Here is a 12,703-nt window from a genome sequence, read left to right on the forward strand (position 1 = left end):
CCTTTCTAATTATAACACAATTTTACCTTGTCCTCTCAGGTTTAGCTTATCATGATCATTTTATTCTTTCTTCCACTATCTAAATGCAGCTGAGGGTTTGAGCACTGTTGAGATGTTAGAAGCACATTTATAGATGGTTAGGTATTCAATAGTTTTCCAGGAAAAGCTAAGGAACCTTTGCAAATCAATCTAATACATTTATAATAGGGAAGTTACATTTCTTTACTGTTAGTGGCTAATCTGTGTGTCTCTTTTCCTTAGTGGACCACAAAGCTCCCAAAGGGCAGGGAAAGTCTGTTTGGTTTTGTATCCCTGGCATTTTTCTCAGTGCCCAAGATAAGGAAAAAAAAAATGCTGTTTGTCAAATGAGTGAATGGTGGTTCATTCTCATTGTTGTTTTGAGTTTTTGTGAGCGTGGATGGCAGATGAGATTTCACTACCTTTGTTCATTTGCTTTATGACTTGTAACTTATATATACATGTATAGAATGCATTTTTAGAAAGAGTATCATACTGCAACAACTAGTGCCATGAGCTTTTTTAAAACTTTAATATCCTCAGTCACTTTTGTCTAGATTTTCTCAAATGCCGTGTACATACTCTATTAAAAATCATTCTCTCCCTGAGGAGGATGATGACCAAAAAAAACATTCTCATAACTTCATAGTCCTATGTATTTTCTGAAATCTGAATACAATTTGCTTAATCTTTGCAAATGTCACCCTTTAATAATACCATCTTACATTTATATGGAAGCATGTTAAAAAAAAAAAATTAAGTACTGGCTGGCGCAGTGGCTTACGCCTGTAATCCCAGCACTTTGGGAGACCGAGGCAGGTGGATCAACTGAGGTCAGGAGTTCAAGACCAGCCTGGCCAACACGGTGAAACCCCATCTCTACTAAAAATACAACAAATTAGCCAGGTATGGTAGCAGGTGCCTGTAATCCCAGCTACTCTGGAGGCTGAGGCAGGAGAATCGCTTGAACCTGGGAGGCAGAGGTTGCAGTGAGCTGAGGTCGCACCATTGCACTCCAGCCTGGACAACAAGAGCAAAACTCCATCTCAAAAAAAACAAAACAACAACAACAAAAAACAAAATTAAGTACTGCTTAACATGAGCCCTAAGAGGGAGAATGGAGTGAAAAGTATGTGTGTGCACATGTGTGTGGATACATACACACACACATGTAATCTGGTTTTCTCAAAAGACATGTGAAAGGGAATGAGGCAGGTGCTGTGATCCCATCTGACAGATGAGTTCAGATGTCACACAGGGAAGTGACCTCTCAAGGTCACTCAGTCATTCACCGGGAGAAACAAGGAGCCTGTACTTCTCTGCCATGTGAACCACTGAAATGCAAATACAGTCGGCCCTCCATATCGGCGGGTTCCACATCCGCGGACTCAACCAACCGTGGACTCAACCAACCGTGGATCAAAAATATTTGAAAATAACAAATACTAGTAACAATTAAAAACAGACATTTTCAAACAATGTAGTATAACAACTGTTTACATGGCATTTGTGTTGTATCTGGTATTGTAAGTCATCTAGAGATTAATTGAAAGCATACAGAAGGATGTGTGTAGGCTGCATGCAGATACTACACCATTTTATATCAGGGACTTGAGCATCGAGATTTTGGTATTTTCTGCGGTCCTGGAACCAGTGCCTCGAGGATACCAAGGGTCAACTGTGGTCCCTGGTCAGGTGACACCTCCTCAGCGCCCCCACTGACCTGGTCTGATACATTGTACCAGTCGTAATCGAAGGAATGGACACTCTTGTTCTGAGAAAATGACAGGATGAACAGGTTGTAGCAGGCCCGAGAGGTATAAAGCAGTATTACGGTGACACCGATGGCAGTCACTTGACACACGGAGGAGCCCTGGAAAAGAGGGAGCAGGAGGTATGGGCCACTCCAGGTCCAAGACACCAGTCCCTGCCCCAGCCCCTGCCTGGTATCAGTCTGGTAAAGCCCTTTGGGATCTCGGGGCACTGTGGTCTCGTTGGGTCTTCTATCAGAGTCCTTTTCACACTCCTCCTTCCTACAATTTCAAGTATCTTCATAAGGACCCTGGGACTTGGTTTGGAGATGCCTTTAACAGGGTTAAAATACGCACCATTTTCCCGAGGCCTGGCGTGTACAAGCAAGAAAGTCAGATGGCTCATTTGCTAAACCTCTAATGGCCGCTGCTCAGCTCCAAGAGGATCTTCTTGGCTTCTACACACAGCAGGTGAGCCCAGGCCAGGGCCTCTGGCTCAAGGAGGCAAGTAAACAATCTCAGAGGGACAATGGCTGGGGCAGAGCTCAGGACAGCTCTGTCCAGAGTCTTTGAGGCTGGGAATACAGGAGCCCTCATGTGACTTTGGGCTTGGAATTATGTGGACATCAGTGATTTGTGCCCCACGTTATGAAGCTATCAATTTCCAAAGACAGTTAAAAGACCCCTGGCTCAAAATGAATAGTTAACATGACCAAAAAACTAAAACTGACTTTTGAGTACTGTTATTAGTCAGTCATTAACTAAACCTGAGATACTATTTTCTTTTGCCAGTAGTGCTTTGTTAGCTTGTGTGCCACAGGGGTGAGCTCATGAGGTCAGGAGATCAAGACCATCCGGGCTAACACGGTGAAACCCCGTCTCTACTAAAAATACAAAAAATTAGCCAGGCGTGGTGGCAGGTACCTGTAGTCCCAGCTACTCGGGAGGCTGAGGCAGGAGAATGGCATGAACCCGGGAGGCGGAGCTTACAGTGAGCCGAGACCGTGCCACGGCACTCCAGCCTGGGCGACAGAGTGAGACTCCGTCTCAAAAAAAAAAAAAAAAAAGTGAGTACCCCTGTGTGGGACACAATAAAACAGAGAAAGTCAAGGCAAAATCAAGTCTAAAATTCATCAAAATGCACTTTTGCAAACCAGGAAACTATTTTGAGAACACGTTTCATGGGAGGGATCTTGACCACATTTCTACCTACCTTGGACTCCAAGTAAATGTTGGCTAATGACATCTTAGAGATTTTGTAGAGACAGATGGAGAGAGAGACGGCACACAGCACGAACAGTGTGTCATTAATGGCCACTCGCACGGAGACGATAACCTTCCTCTCCCAATTTCCCGTCTTTACCAGCACAGCACAGGTTAAATTCACCAACAGGAAAACAAGGCTGATGAAGAGGGAGGCCAGGTAGAGGGGCAACCTGGAAAGCATGAGAGAAACTTGTCAACTGCTCATCCCAGGTCGACCTAGAAGGAAACTGTGATGTGTTTTGGTGAACTGCTAGAAGCAGACACACCAAAGGTTACATTTAAGAGCTTGGATGGCCGGGTGTGGTGGCTCCCACCTGTAATCCCAGCACTTTGGGAGGCCGAGGCAGGTGGATCACGAGGTCAGGAGATCAAGACCATCCTGGCTAACACGGTGAAACTCCGTCTCTACTAAAAATACAAAAAATTAGCCAGGCGTGGTGGCAGGTGCCTGTAGTCCCAGCTACTTGGGAAGCTGAGGCAGTAGAATGGCGTGAACCCGGTAGGCGGAGCTTGCAGTGAGCCGAGATCGCGCCACTGCACTCCAGCCTGGGGAACAGAATAAGACTCCATCTCAAAAAAAAAAAAAAAAAAAAAAGAGCTTGGACTTTGGCAGTAGACGTTCCCAGATTCAAATTACAAACTGACCCCAAATTGTGGCTCTGGATGGTCCTTTACCTCTCTGAACCCCACTTTCCCTATCTGTGGGATGTTGTGAGGACTGAGAGCTCACACACGTTGGCTGGCGTGGACACTCACTGAGCACTCCCTACTCACATCAAAGAGTGGAGAGCACGGCTGGGGACGGGGTTTTACAGGCATTCTGACAACTCCACATTGTCAGAATTAACTTAGGCCAAATGCAACCTCTCTGAGCCTTGGTTCCATCACTTGAAAATAAGACTACATAATACCTACCTTATTTATAGGTCTTTTGTGGGGATTAGATGAGATAATGAATTTGTATAACGCATTTTACCCCCAAAAGTCATTATTGACATGGAGTCCAGAGAGCACTCACTAATGTGATTAAAAATCTGCCACAGGCCGGGTGCAGTGGCTCACGCCTGTAATCCCAGTACTTTGGGAGGCCGAGGTGGGTGGATTGCTTGAGGTCAAGAGTTCAAGACCAGCCTGGCCAACATGGTGAAACCCCATCTCTACTAAAAATACTAAAATTAGCTGGGCATGGTGGCACACACTTGTAATCCCAGCTGCTCAGGAGGTTAAGGCACGCACTTGTAATCCCAGCTACTTAGGAGGCTGAGGCAGGAGAATCACTTGAACTGGGAGGTGGAGCTTGCAGTGAGCCGAGATCGCGCCATTGCACTCTAGCCTGAGTGACACAGTGAGACTCAGTCTCAAAAAAAAAAAAAAAACCTTACCACAGAAACTGCCCAAGTATCAATAGATGCAAAACTCTACTTCATTGGCCATTTTTAACCTGTAGTTTCTCAGAGCTACGCACTTCCTAAGTGACCTGTATAAAATCTATGGGAAAACCCAGACATGGAAACTGGGATTCTAGTCCCAGATCTAGACATGCCACTGATGATGAGGGAGTGGGTAGGGAGAGGCAGGGGGTAGAAGAGAAAGAGGCAGACAGAGAAAAGGAGACAGAGAGGAGCAGGGAGTATGGGCCAAAGAGACCTTGGTTCAACCCACCCAGGTCCGTGCCCAGCTGCAGTTTTACTTCCTGCCTTCAGATTCCAGTGTGACATAACAACCCCCACTTACTCAGGCTAATCTGAATGGCATTTTATGTCTTGTAATTAATAATGTACGACCCACTGGCAAAATCTCTCACATAACTTTCAGAACCCAGTTCTACCAAAGAACTTTGTCTACCCGGCTCCCGCTCATCCTCTAGATCTTAGCTCAAACAGCACTGCAGCAAACACGCCCCGACTCTCCCTGCACCTCCACACATGCACACACACCACGGGTACACAGGCAGTCAGGTTTCTCTGACATCTGCTCTCCTGGTCCCCTGTATTTTAACTTCACAGACTCATCACAGTTTATAACAAAACAGACGGGCGACCATCTGATCAATGCCTGCATCTCCCCAGACAGAAAGTCCCGTGGAAAATGAGACTCCCCATTTCCACTCTCTCCATCCACGCTGTAGGTGGCAGGGTCTCCATGAAGAAGGTTTAAGAGGGAGGGAAGAAGGAAGGAGTCAGTCCAAAAAGCATGACATCAGCTCTCAAGAGCTGCCCTTTTATTTCCTATGAATGCTCTAGCACAGCAGCTGCTAGGTCTTCCCCTGGCTAGTGGGGAAACGACCCATCACAGGGGAATTAAACAACTTTCTGGGGAGGCGAAAAAGACTGCAGGCTTCTCGCTGCACAGCCCTGGGGCTGGCTGCTCATCAGGCCCGTGCTGAGAGAGTGGGATGAAGACGAGGCGGCCCGGGCCTCCAAGCAGCTCAGGGGGGCAGGAAGGTGCCACAGTAAGGAACGTGTGTGCCCTGGAGGAGCGATACAATACTTGCATCAGACAGATGAGCAAGTCGGACATGCAGGAGGGGAGCCGCCACCCCAGCATGGCTGCAGTGGGATGGGAACAGCGTCCCCCACCCCCCAAGAGCTGTGTGATGATGGGGAGCGCTGTGAAGTCTTGGGGATTTGACCTCACGTGTCATGATGCGCTCAGAGCTTTTCAAACAGACATTAATGATTTGTCATGGACAGATTCTTTTCTAGGCCCTGATCGCTGAGCAAGTCCCCTCCATTCATGTCACAGGCCCTGCTGTTCCCTCCGCACCTCCAACCTCTTCCCCACCAGACTGTGGGCATGAGAGGGGCAGCCCCACCGTCCCACATCCCCAGCCTCAAAATGCCATGCCGGGCTCCCACTAAATGCCCTATCTTTCAATTCTATGACACACTCTTTGCTTCATGTTCTCATGTTTCCACGGTCAGGATCACCTTGCACTATGGAACACTGCATTCAACGTGGCAGTGCTTCTTCTCCTCCTGGAACCTGTTGTAAAGCCCTGGGTGTAGGAGGTCAGAATCAGGAAACTGAAATTTGCATGAGACCTTGAGCCAGTCGCCTAACCAAGCAAGCCCCGCTGCTTCCTCCTCTCTAGAGCTGGAGGTGTTCCGTGTCAGTCTCTTGGGTCCATGGAGCGGGCCAGGGAAATCATGCCTGTGGAGCTTTGAGGGCAGCGTCTGGCTTACAGGTTTTCACGTGCTCTGCCCCATGTTCTCGCAGTGATGGGGGAATCAGGGGAGGGGGGTATGGGCCAAAGGAGCTGTGGAGAGAAACAAAGGCAGGGCCACTTGGGAGTTACCAAAAATCTGTATTCCAGATTCTCAAAAGCCCTGCTTTTATTGTTTTATCTGCTGTGCTTCTGTGAAGAGCGCTAGATAGAAACATCTAGAACCGGCTGGCCATGGCCCTATTGTTTCTGGACCCTTGCTGGTGTGTACACACATTCCACATAAGCAGCCACTTACGTTTTCCAGATGATTCCTTGTGGGTGCTGTTTGAAATACAGCTGACCCTTGAGCAATACAGGTTTGAACTGTGCAGGGCCACTTATGTATGGATTTTCCTCCACTGCCACCCTTGACACAGCAAGGCCTTCCTCTCCCTCCTCCTCCTCCACTTACTCAGCATAAACACAATGAGGATGAAGGCCTTGATGATCATTCGCTTCCACTTAATGAGTAGAAAATTTGTTTTCTCTTAGGATTTTCTGTATTTTTTGAGACAGCATCTGTGTCACCGAGGCTGGAATGCAGTGACACAAGCATGGCTCACTGCAGCCTCGAACTCCTGGCCTCAAGTGATCCTCCCATCTCGGCCTCCCAAAGTGCTGGGATTATAGCTGTGAGCCACTGCACCTGGCCTTCACTCTTCCTCAGAAAATATGCTTTTTTCTGTAGCTTCAATCATGACTTTTGTACGACTGACTTCAAACATCTTTTGTCTCAAGCCACGCCTCTGATCTGAGTTCCAGACTCATGTCCCTAACAGCCTGCCATTCGGAGGCCCTGCCCCCTCCAGCCAGCATGTCCCAAACTCAATTCCGAATGTCCTTTTTTTTTGAGTTGGGGTCTTGCTCTGTCACCGAGGCTGGAGTGCAGTGATGCAATCCTAGCTCACTGCAGCCCTGAACTCCCAGGCTCAAGCGATTCTCCCGCTTAAGCTTCCTGAGTAGCCAGGACTACAAGTGCGTGCCACCACGCCCAGCCTGTGTCCCTCTTCTAACACGCCTCTAAGTATTCCTATTTCTGTTAAAGGTGCCATAGCTTTTCATAGACTCTTTAACTGTAACGTGCTGCTTTGATTCCATCCACCCGCTACGTAATCCATTGTCAAGGTCAGTAGATTCTTCATTCCCACTCTATCCATGCCTCCTGTGACAGCCCCACACACTGTCTCATGCCTCTGACCAGAACTAATGTAGTTTCCTAATTCACCTTTGCCCTAAAGCCCCACCCTGCATCTTCCAGACCCAAGCACTCAAGAGGCAGCTCAATCTATGGACAGGCTACATGCTAATCAAGCTGGTCAACTCCATGGGTTTTTTTTTTTTTTTTTTTTTTTTTGAGACGGAGTCTGGCTCTGTTGCCCAGGCTGGAGTGCAGTGGTGTGATCTCGGCTCACTGCGAGCTCCGCCTCCCGGGTTCACGCCATTCTCCTGCCTCAGCCTCCCGGGTAGCTGGGACTACAGGCGCCCGCCACCATGCCCGGCTAATTTTTTGTATTTTTAGTAGAGATGGGGTTTCACCGTGTTAGTCAGGATGGTCTCGATCTTCTGACCTCGTGATCCATCCGCCTCGGCCTCCCAAAGTGCTGGGATTATAGGCGTGAGCCACCGCACCCAGTCAACTCCATGTTTTAAACATGTCCGGGTGTCTCCACCTCCTGTCTTTCTGCAAGCTGATTTTTCTGCCTGGAACCTTCCTCCCCCTTGATTTTTATGTATCAAATCCTATTCTCTGAGCCTTTAGGAGGCTTTGTTTAGTCTACTAAACAAAAGCCTGTTATTATCTTAAGAAAGGAGGCTGTGTTGGGAGATTTGAAACAATATGGAAAAAATATGTGTGATCTAACATCAAGTTAAAAAGTCAGGATGCAAAATTGGAAATGCAATACAGACATCATTGTATTTCCTTAGGGCTGGAGGGGGGTTTATGTTGGGAGGAAGGAAGGTTCAGTGGACTTGCTTTTTTTCTTTCCACGTCTATATTCACAAAATGTCTATCTTTTTCTATTTTATAATTTTTTTCCTAATACGCTTGTTATCACTTTTATAATGCAAAACCATCTTGCAAAACAAGTTTTTTTCCCTCTATGCCTGCAGCTGTGGTAGAAAGGGAGTGACCTGGAGGGGTAGTGAGAGAGTTTTAAAAGGGGGCCAGAATAACTCTATCAAAAAACTGTGTTTTCACAGAAACAGAGTTTTGTACATTGCCCCCAAAACTACTTCTTTTTAACCTAAACCATAGGGCCAGGATAAATAGCTCATCTTGGCATGATGACAGAAATGACCCAAAGAAATAAAACAATCAGTGTGACCCCGCATCTGGGAAGACCACTTTGCTTGTAGGACCAGAAGGATCAGTGCTGCTGGTCAGCAGATGCAGGCGTGAGGCGAGTCTTCAAGGCAGCCAACACAGCAGCGCCTGACCACCTCCCACTGGGAGGCGACAGAAGCAAAGTGCTGTAAAGCATGCTTTAAATGTATCTCTCAATACCATCGCTTCCTTCCTTCCTTCTTCCCTCCCTCCCTCCTTCCTTCCTCTTTCTGTTCCCCTCCCTCCCTTCCTTTCTCTCTCTTTCCTTCCCTTCCTTTCTTCCTTTCTCTTTTGTTCCCTCCCTTTCTTCCCTTTTTTTTTTTTTTTTTTTTTTTGGGGGGGTCAGGTCTTGCTCGGTCACCGGGCTAGAGAGCAGTAGTGCAATCACAGCTCACTGCAGCTTCAATCTCCTAGGCTCAAGTCTCTCACCTCGGCATTCTGAGTAGCTGGGAATACAGGCGCGCACCACCATGCCCAGCTGATTTTTTTTTTTTTTTTTGGTAGCAATGGGATCTTGCTCTGTTGTCACGGCTGGTCTTGAATTCCAGGGTTCAAGTGATGCTCCCACCTCAGCCTCCCAAAGCGCTAGGATTACAAACATAAGCCACTGCTTTTTCACTTAAAGAAACGGAAAAGCAGGCCAGGCATGGTGGCGTGTACCTATAATCCCAGCACTCTGTGAAGCCGAGGAGGGAGAGTTGCTTGAGTCCAGGAGTTCAAGGCCAGCCTGGGCAACATAGCAAGACACTGTCTCTACAAAAAAAATTTTTTTTTTGGTAGCTGGATGTAGCGACGTACACATGTATTCCCAGCTACTTAGGAAGCTGAGGCAGGAGGATCGCTTGAGCCCAGGAGATTAAGGCTGTAGTGAGCTATGACTGCACCACCGCCACTGCACTCCAGCCTGGTTGAGACCTTGTCTCTTTAAAAAAAAAAAAAAAAAGAAAACCTGGCTCACTATATTTTTTACTTATTTAAAAAATCACAAAGCTAGAGGGCAAACAGTTGAAAATGTTTAAAATCAACGTGTTCTTGAGCACTCCCATGCCCAATGTTCACATTTCTTAAACCAAATAAATTAAAATACACAGACTGAGAAAGAGAAAGCCTGAATCAAACTGCCTTCCACTCCAGCAAAACTCGAGCTAGCAGATGTGGGAGGGCAGAGGAGGTTTTAAGTGAAAAATAAAGTGGTTCTTGGCTGAGCTGAATATAAATTATCTTCAAAACCAGTGAATTACCACAGGAATAGATTGGAGTGGAAAGTTTCAACTAGTTCTAGACCAATGGCTCATGTTTTATTTCAAGGGAGTCATGATTAAATTAGAGAAGCCAATCTATTTAGAAGCCAACATACCAAATCATCTCAAGGGACAGACTGTGGCCTGAAATGTCTCTAGTGGCGTCTGGTTTAAGAGAACTGAGGAATTCTATAGATGAGACTAAAGATGTGCCTACACAGGAATAACTCCTAGTATTTCTTTACATTTGGCAACAAAATCACTAGGACTGGGTTAACAGGCATCTCCCATTGAAACCTCACCCTCCTGTTTCAAGGAACTCTCCAACTTCACTGGCCCAAACATCTCACTTTTTTTTTTCTTTTTTTTTTTTTTGAGATGGCGTTTTTGTTCTTGTTGCCCAGGCTGGTATGCAACGGCGCAATCTCAGCTCACCGCAACCTCGACCTCCTGGGTTCAAGTGATTCTCCTGCCTCAGTCTCCCAAGTAGCTGGGATTACAGGTGTGCACCACCACGCCCGGCTAATTTTTCTATTTTTAGTAGGGACGGGATTTCACCATGTTGGCCAGGATGGTCTTGAACTCCTGACCTCAGGTGATCTGCCCACCTCGGCCTCCCAAAGTGCTGGGATTACAGGCATGAGCCACCGTGCCGGGTCCCAAACATCTCATTTTTAACATCTGGATCCAACTATATTTCTCCCCATCTTCTCCCTTCATTTCTGCAAATCCCTTCCCAATAAAATGCAGCCATAACTGTCAGCACAGCCTGTCTTTGAGGTACACTTTGGCTCAAGGATCAAGCGAGGACTGCCCCACGCACATATCTTCTCACCTGAAGACCCCAGTCCTTGTGCTCAGAGGTTGAAAGCTTTTTAAACAATTTCCCTTCTGACCAGTGCTTTCATATTCCACCTTTAGAAGACACTTAATTACCCTAGCCTCAACTGCTTCCAAGATAAAATCAGTTCCATGATCTAATCAGACAGAATGTTCTCCACACCCATCTTCACTCATGCTTTGACGTACATTTCTGGTTGGGGGCATGCAGGGCAAAGACTATAGATGCAGAGGCGAGGCTACTATTTTGTTACTGGAGAAGAGAGGAAACTGTCTACTTGTACTTTATACGGGTTGAACATCCCTAACCTGAAAATTCAAAATCTGAAATGCTCCAAAATCTGAAACTTTTTGAGCATCTATCAACATGATGCTACAATTGGAGAATTCCACACCGGACTTTATGTGATGGATTGCAGTCAAAACAGTTAAAACTGTTTTATGCTGAATTATTAAAAATACTGTATAAAATTGCCTTCAGGAGATGTGTATAAGGTGTATTTGAAACATAAATACATTTCATGTTAGACTTGTGTCCCATCCAATCCCCTCATCTCTCATTATGTATACACAAGTATTTCTTTTTCCTTTTTTTTTTTTTGAGACAGAGTCCGCTCTGTTGCCCAGGCTGGAGTGCAGTGGCGTGATCTCCACACACTGCAACCTCCACCCCTTAGGCTTACGCAGTTCTCCCATCTCAGCCTCCTGGGTAGCTGGGATTACAGGCGCCTGCCACCACACCCAGCTAATTTTTGTATTTTTAGTAGAAACGGGGTTTCACCATGTTGGTCAGACTGGTCTCAAACTTCTGACCTCAAATGATCCACCCTCTTCAGCCTCCCAAAGTGCTAGGATTACAGAAGTGAGCCACTGTGCCCAGCCTGTATATGCAAATATTTCAAAATCCAATCTGAAATCTGAAATACTTTTGGTCCCAAGCATTTCAAATTAGGGACACTCAACCTGCACTTTAAATTGCTCTCCTTGGGACCAACATCATTTCATAGCAGATGCTGAGGTTCCACCTGAGTCTGGCAGAGACGTGAACTGAGCCACGTGCAAAGCAGTGAAGGGAGACAGCAAGATCAGGTGAAAAACAAAACAAAGCCCGGGATGGTGAGTCTTGGGACTTATATCTTGGCCCAGGCACCTTCACAGAACTTTCTGAACTTCAGAGAAACTTTCTGAACTGGTTTCCTTGGATATAAACTCAGGATTAAACTATTACACCTTCAGAATTTTAAGTAAAAAGTCTTTATGTATTTTTAGATGATATATATTTAAATAAAATATGTATACGATTTAACATATTTTAAAAAATGACAAAATAATTTTTCATTTTGACCCAAGGAGGTGATGGCCAGAGTCACCTTTTCAGAAATGTTTGCCAGAGGCAGTGGAGTTCTCCTGGGCAGAGACGCCAGAACCCCTGGACTCACGCTGCACCCCCTCGCCTCTTCCAGAGGGCTGCTCTCCTCCCCCAACCCCAGTCAAACCTGACCATTCTTTTTTTTTTTGAGACAGATTCTCACTCTCTTGCCCAGGCTGGAGCACAGTGGTGCAATCTTGGCTCACTGAAACCTCTGCCTCCTGAGCTCAAGTGATTCTCCCACCTCAGCCTCCTAAGTAGCTGAGACAACAGATGTGCGCCAGCTCGCCCAGATAGTTTTTGTATTTTTAGTAGAGACAGGGTTTCACTGTGTTGGCCAGGCTGGTCTCGAACTCCTGACCTCAAGTGATCAGACCACCTTGGCCTCCCAAAGTGCTGGGATTACAGGCGTGAGCCTCCATGCCTGGCCAAACCTGACTATTCTTTAAGCCACTGGTTCTTGGCCTTAGGAAAGTCATAGGCCTCTTTGAAAATCTGGGGAGAGCTATGAACCCCTACATAGGAAAATGCAGGCCGGGCGCGATGGCTCACGCCTGTAATCCCAGCACTTTGGGAGGCCGAGGCGGGCGGATCACAAGGTCAGGAAACCCCGTCTCTACTAAAAATACAAAAAAAAAAAATTAGCTGGGCGAGGTGGCGGGCGCCTGTAGTCCCAGCTACTCG

General features: G+C 46.6%; 1 protein-coding gene across 1 annotated transcript in view; it reads right to left on the bottom strand.

Moving 5' to 3' along the window:
- Positions 1-12,703, bottom strand: part of LOC105474782 (G protein-coupled receptor 137B) — a 70,985-nt gene that overhangs the window by 28,991 nt on the left and 29,291 nt on the right. The window contains exons 3-4 of the mRNA XM_071073930.1: positions 2,983-3,205; positions 1,742-1,891 (exon numbers count right to left, since the gene is read on the bottom strand). Coding sequence (XP_070930031.1) covers positions 1,742-1,891; positions 2,983-3,205 — 373 coding nt within the window. The remainder of the gene's footprint in view (positions 1-1,741; positions 1,892-2,982; positions 3,206-12,703) is intronic.

This window comes from Macaca nemestrina, chromosome 1 (genome assembly GCF_043159975.1).
Source record: "Macaca nemestrina isolate mMacNem1 chromosome 1, mMacNem.hap1, whole genome shotgun sequence".
NCBI classification, from domain to species: Eukaryota; Metazoa; Chordata; class Mammalia; order Primates; family Cercopithecidae; genus Macaca; species Macaca nemestrina.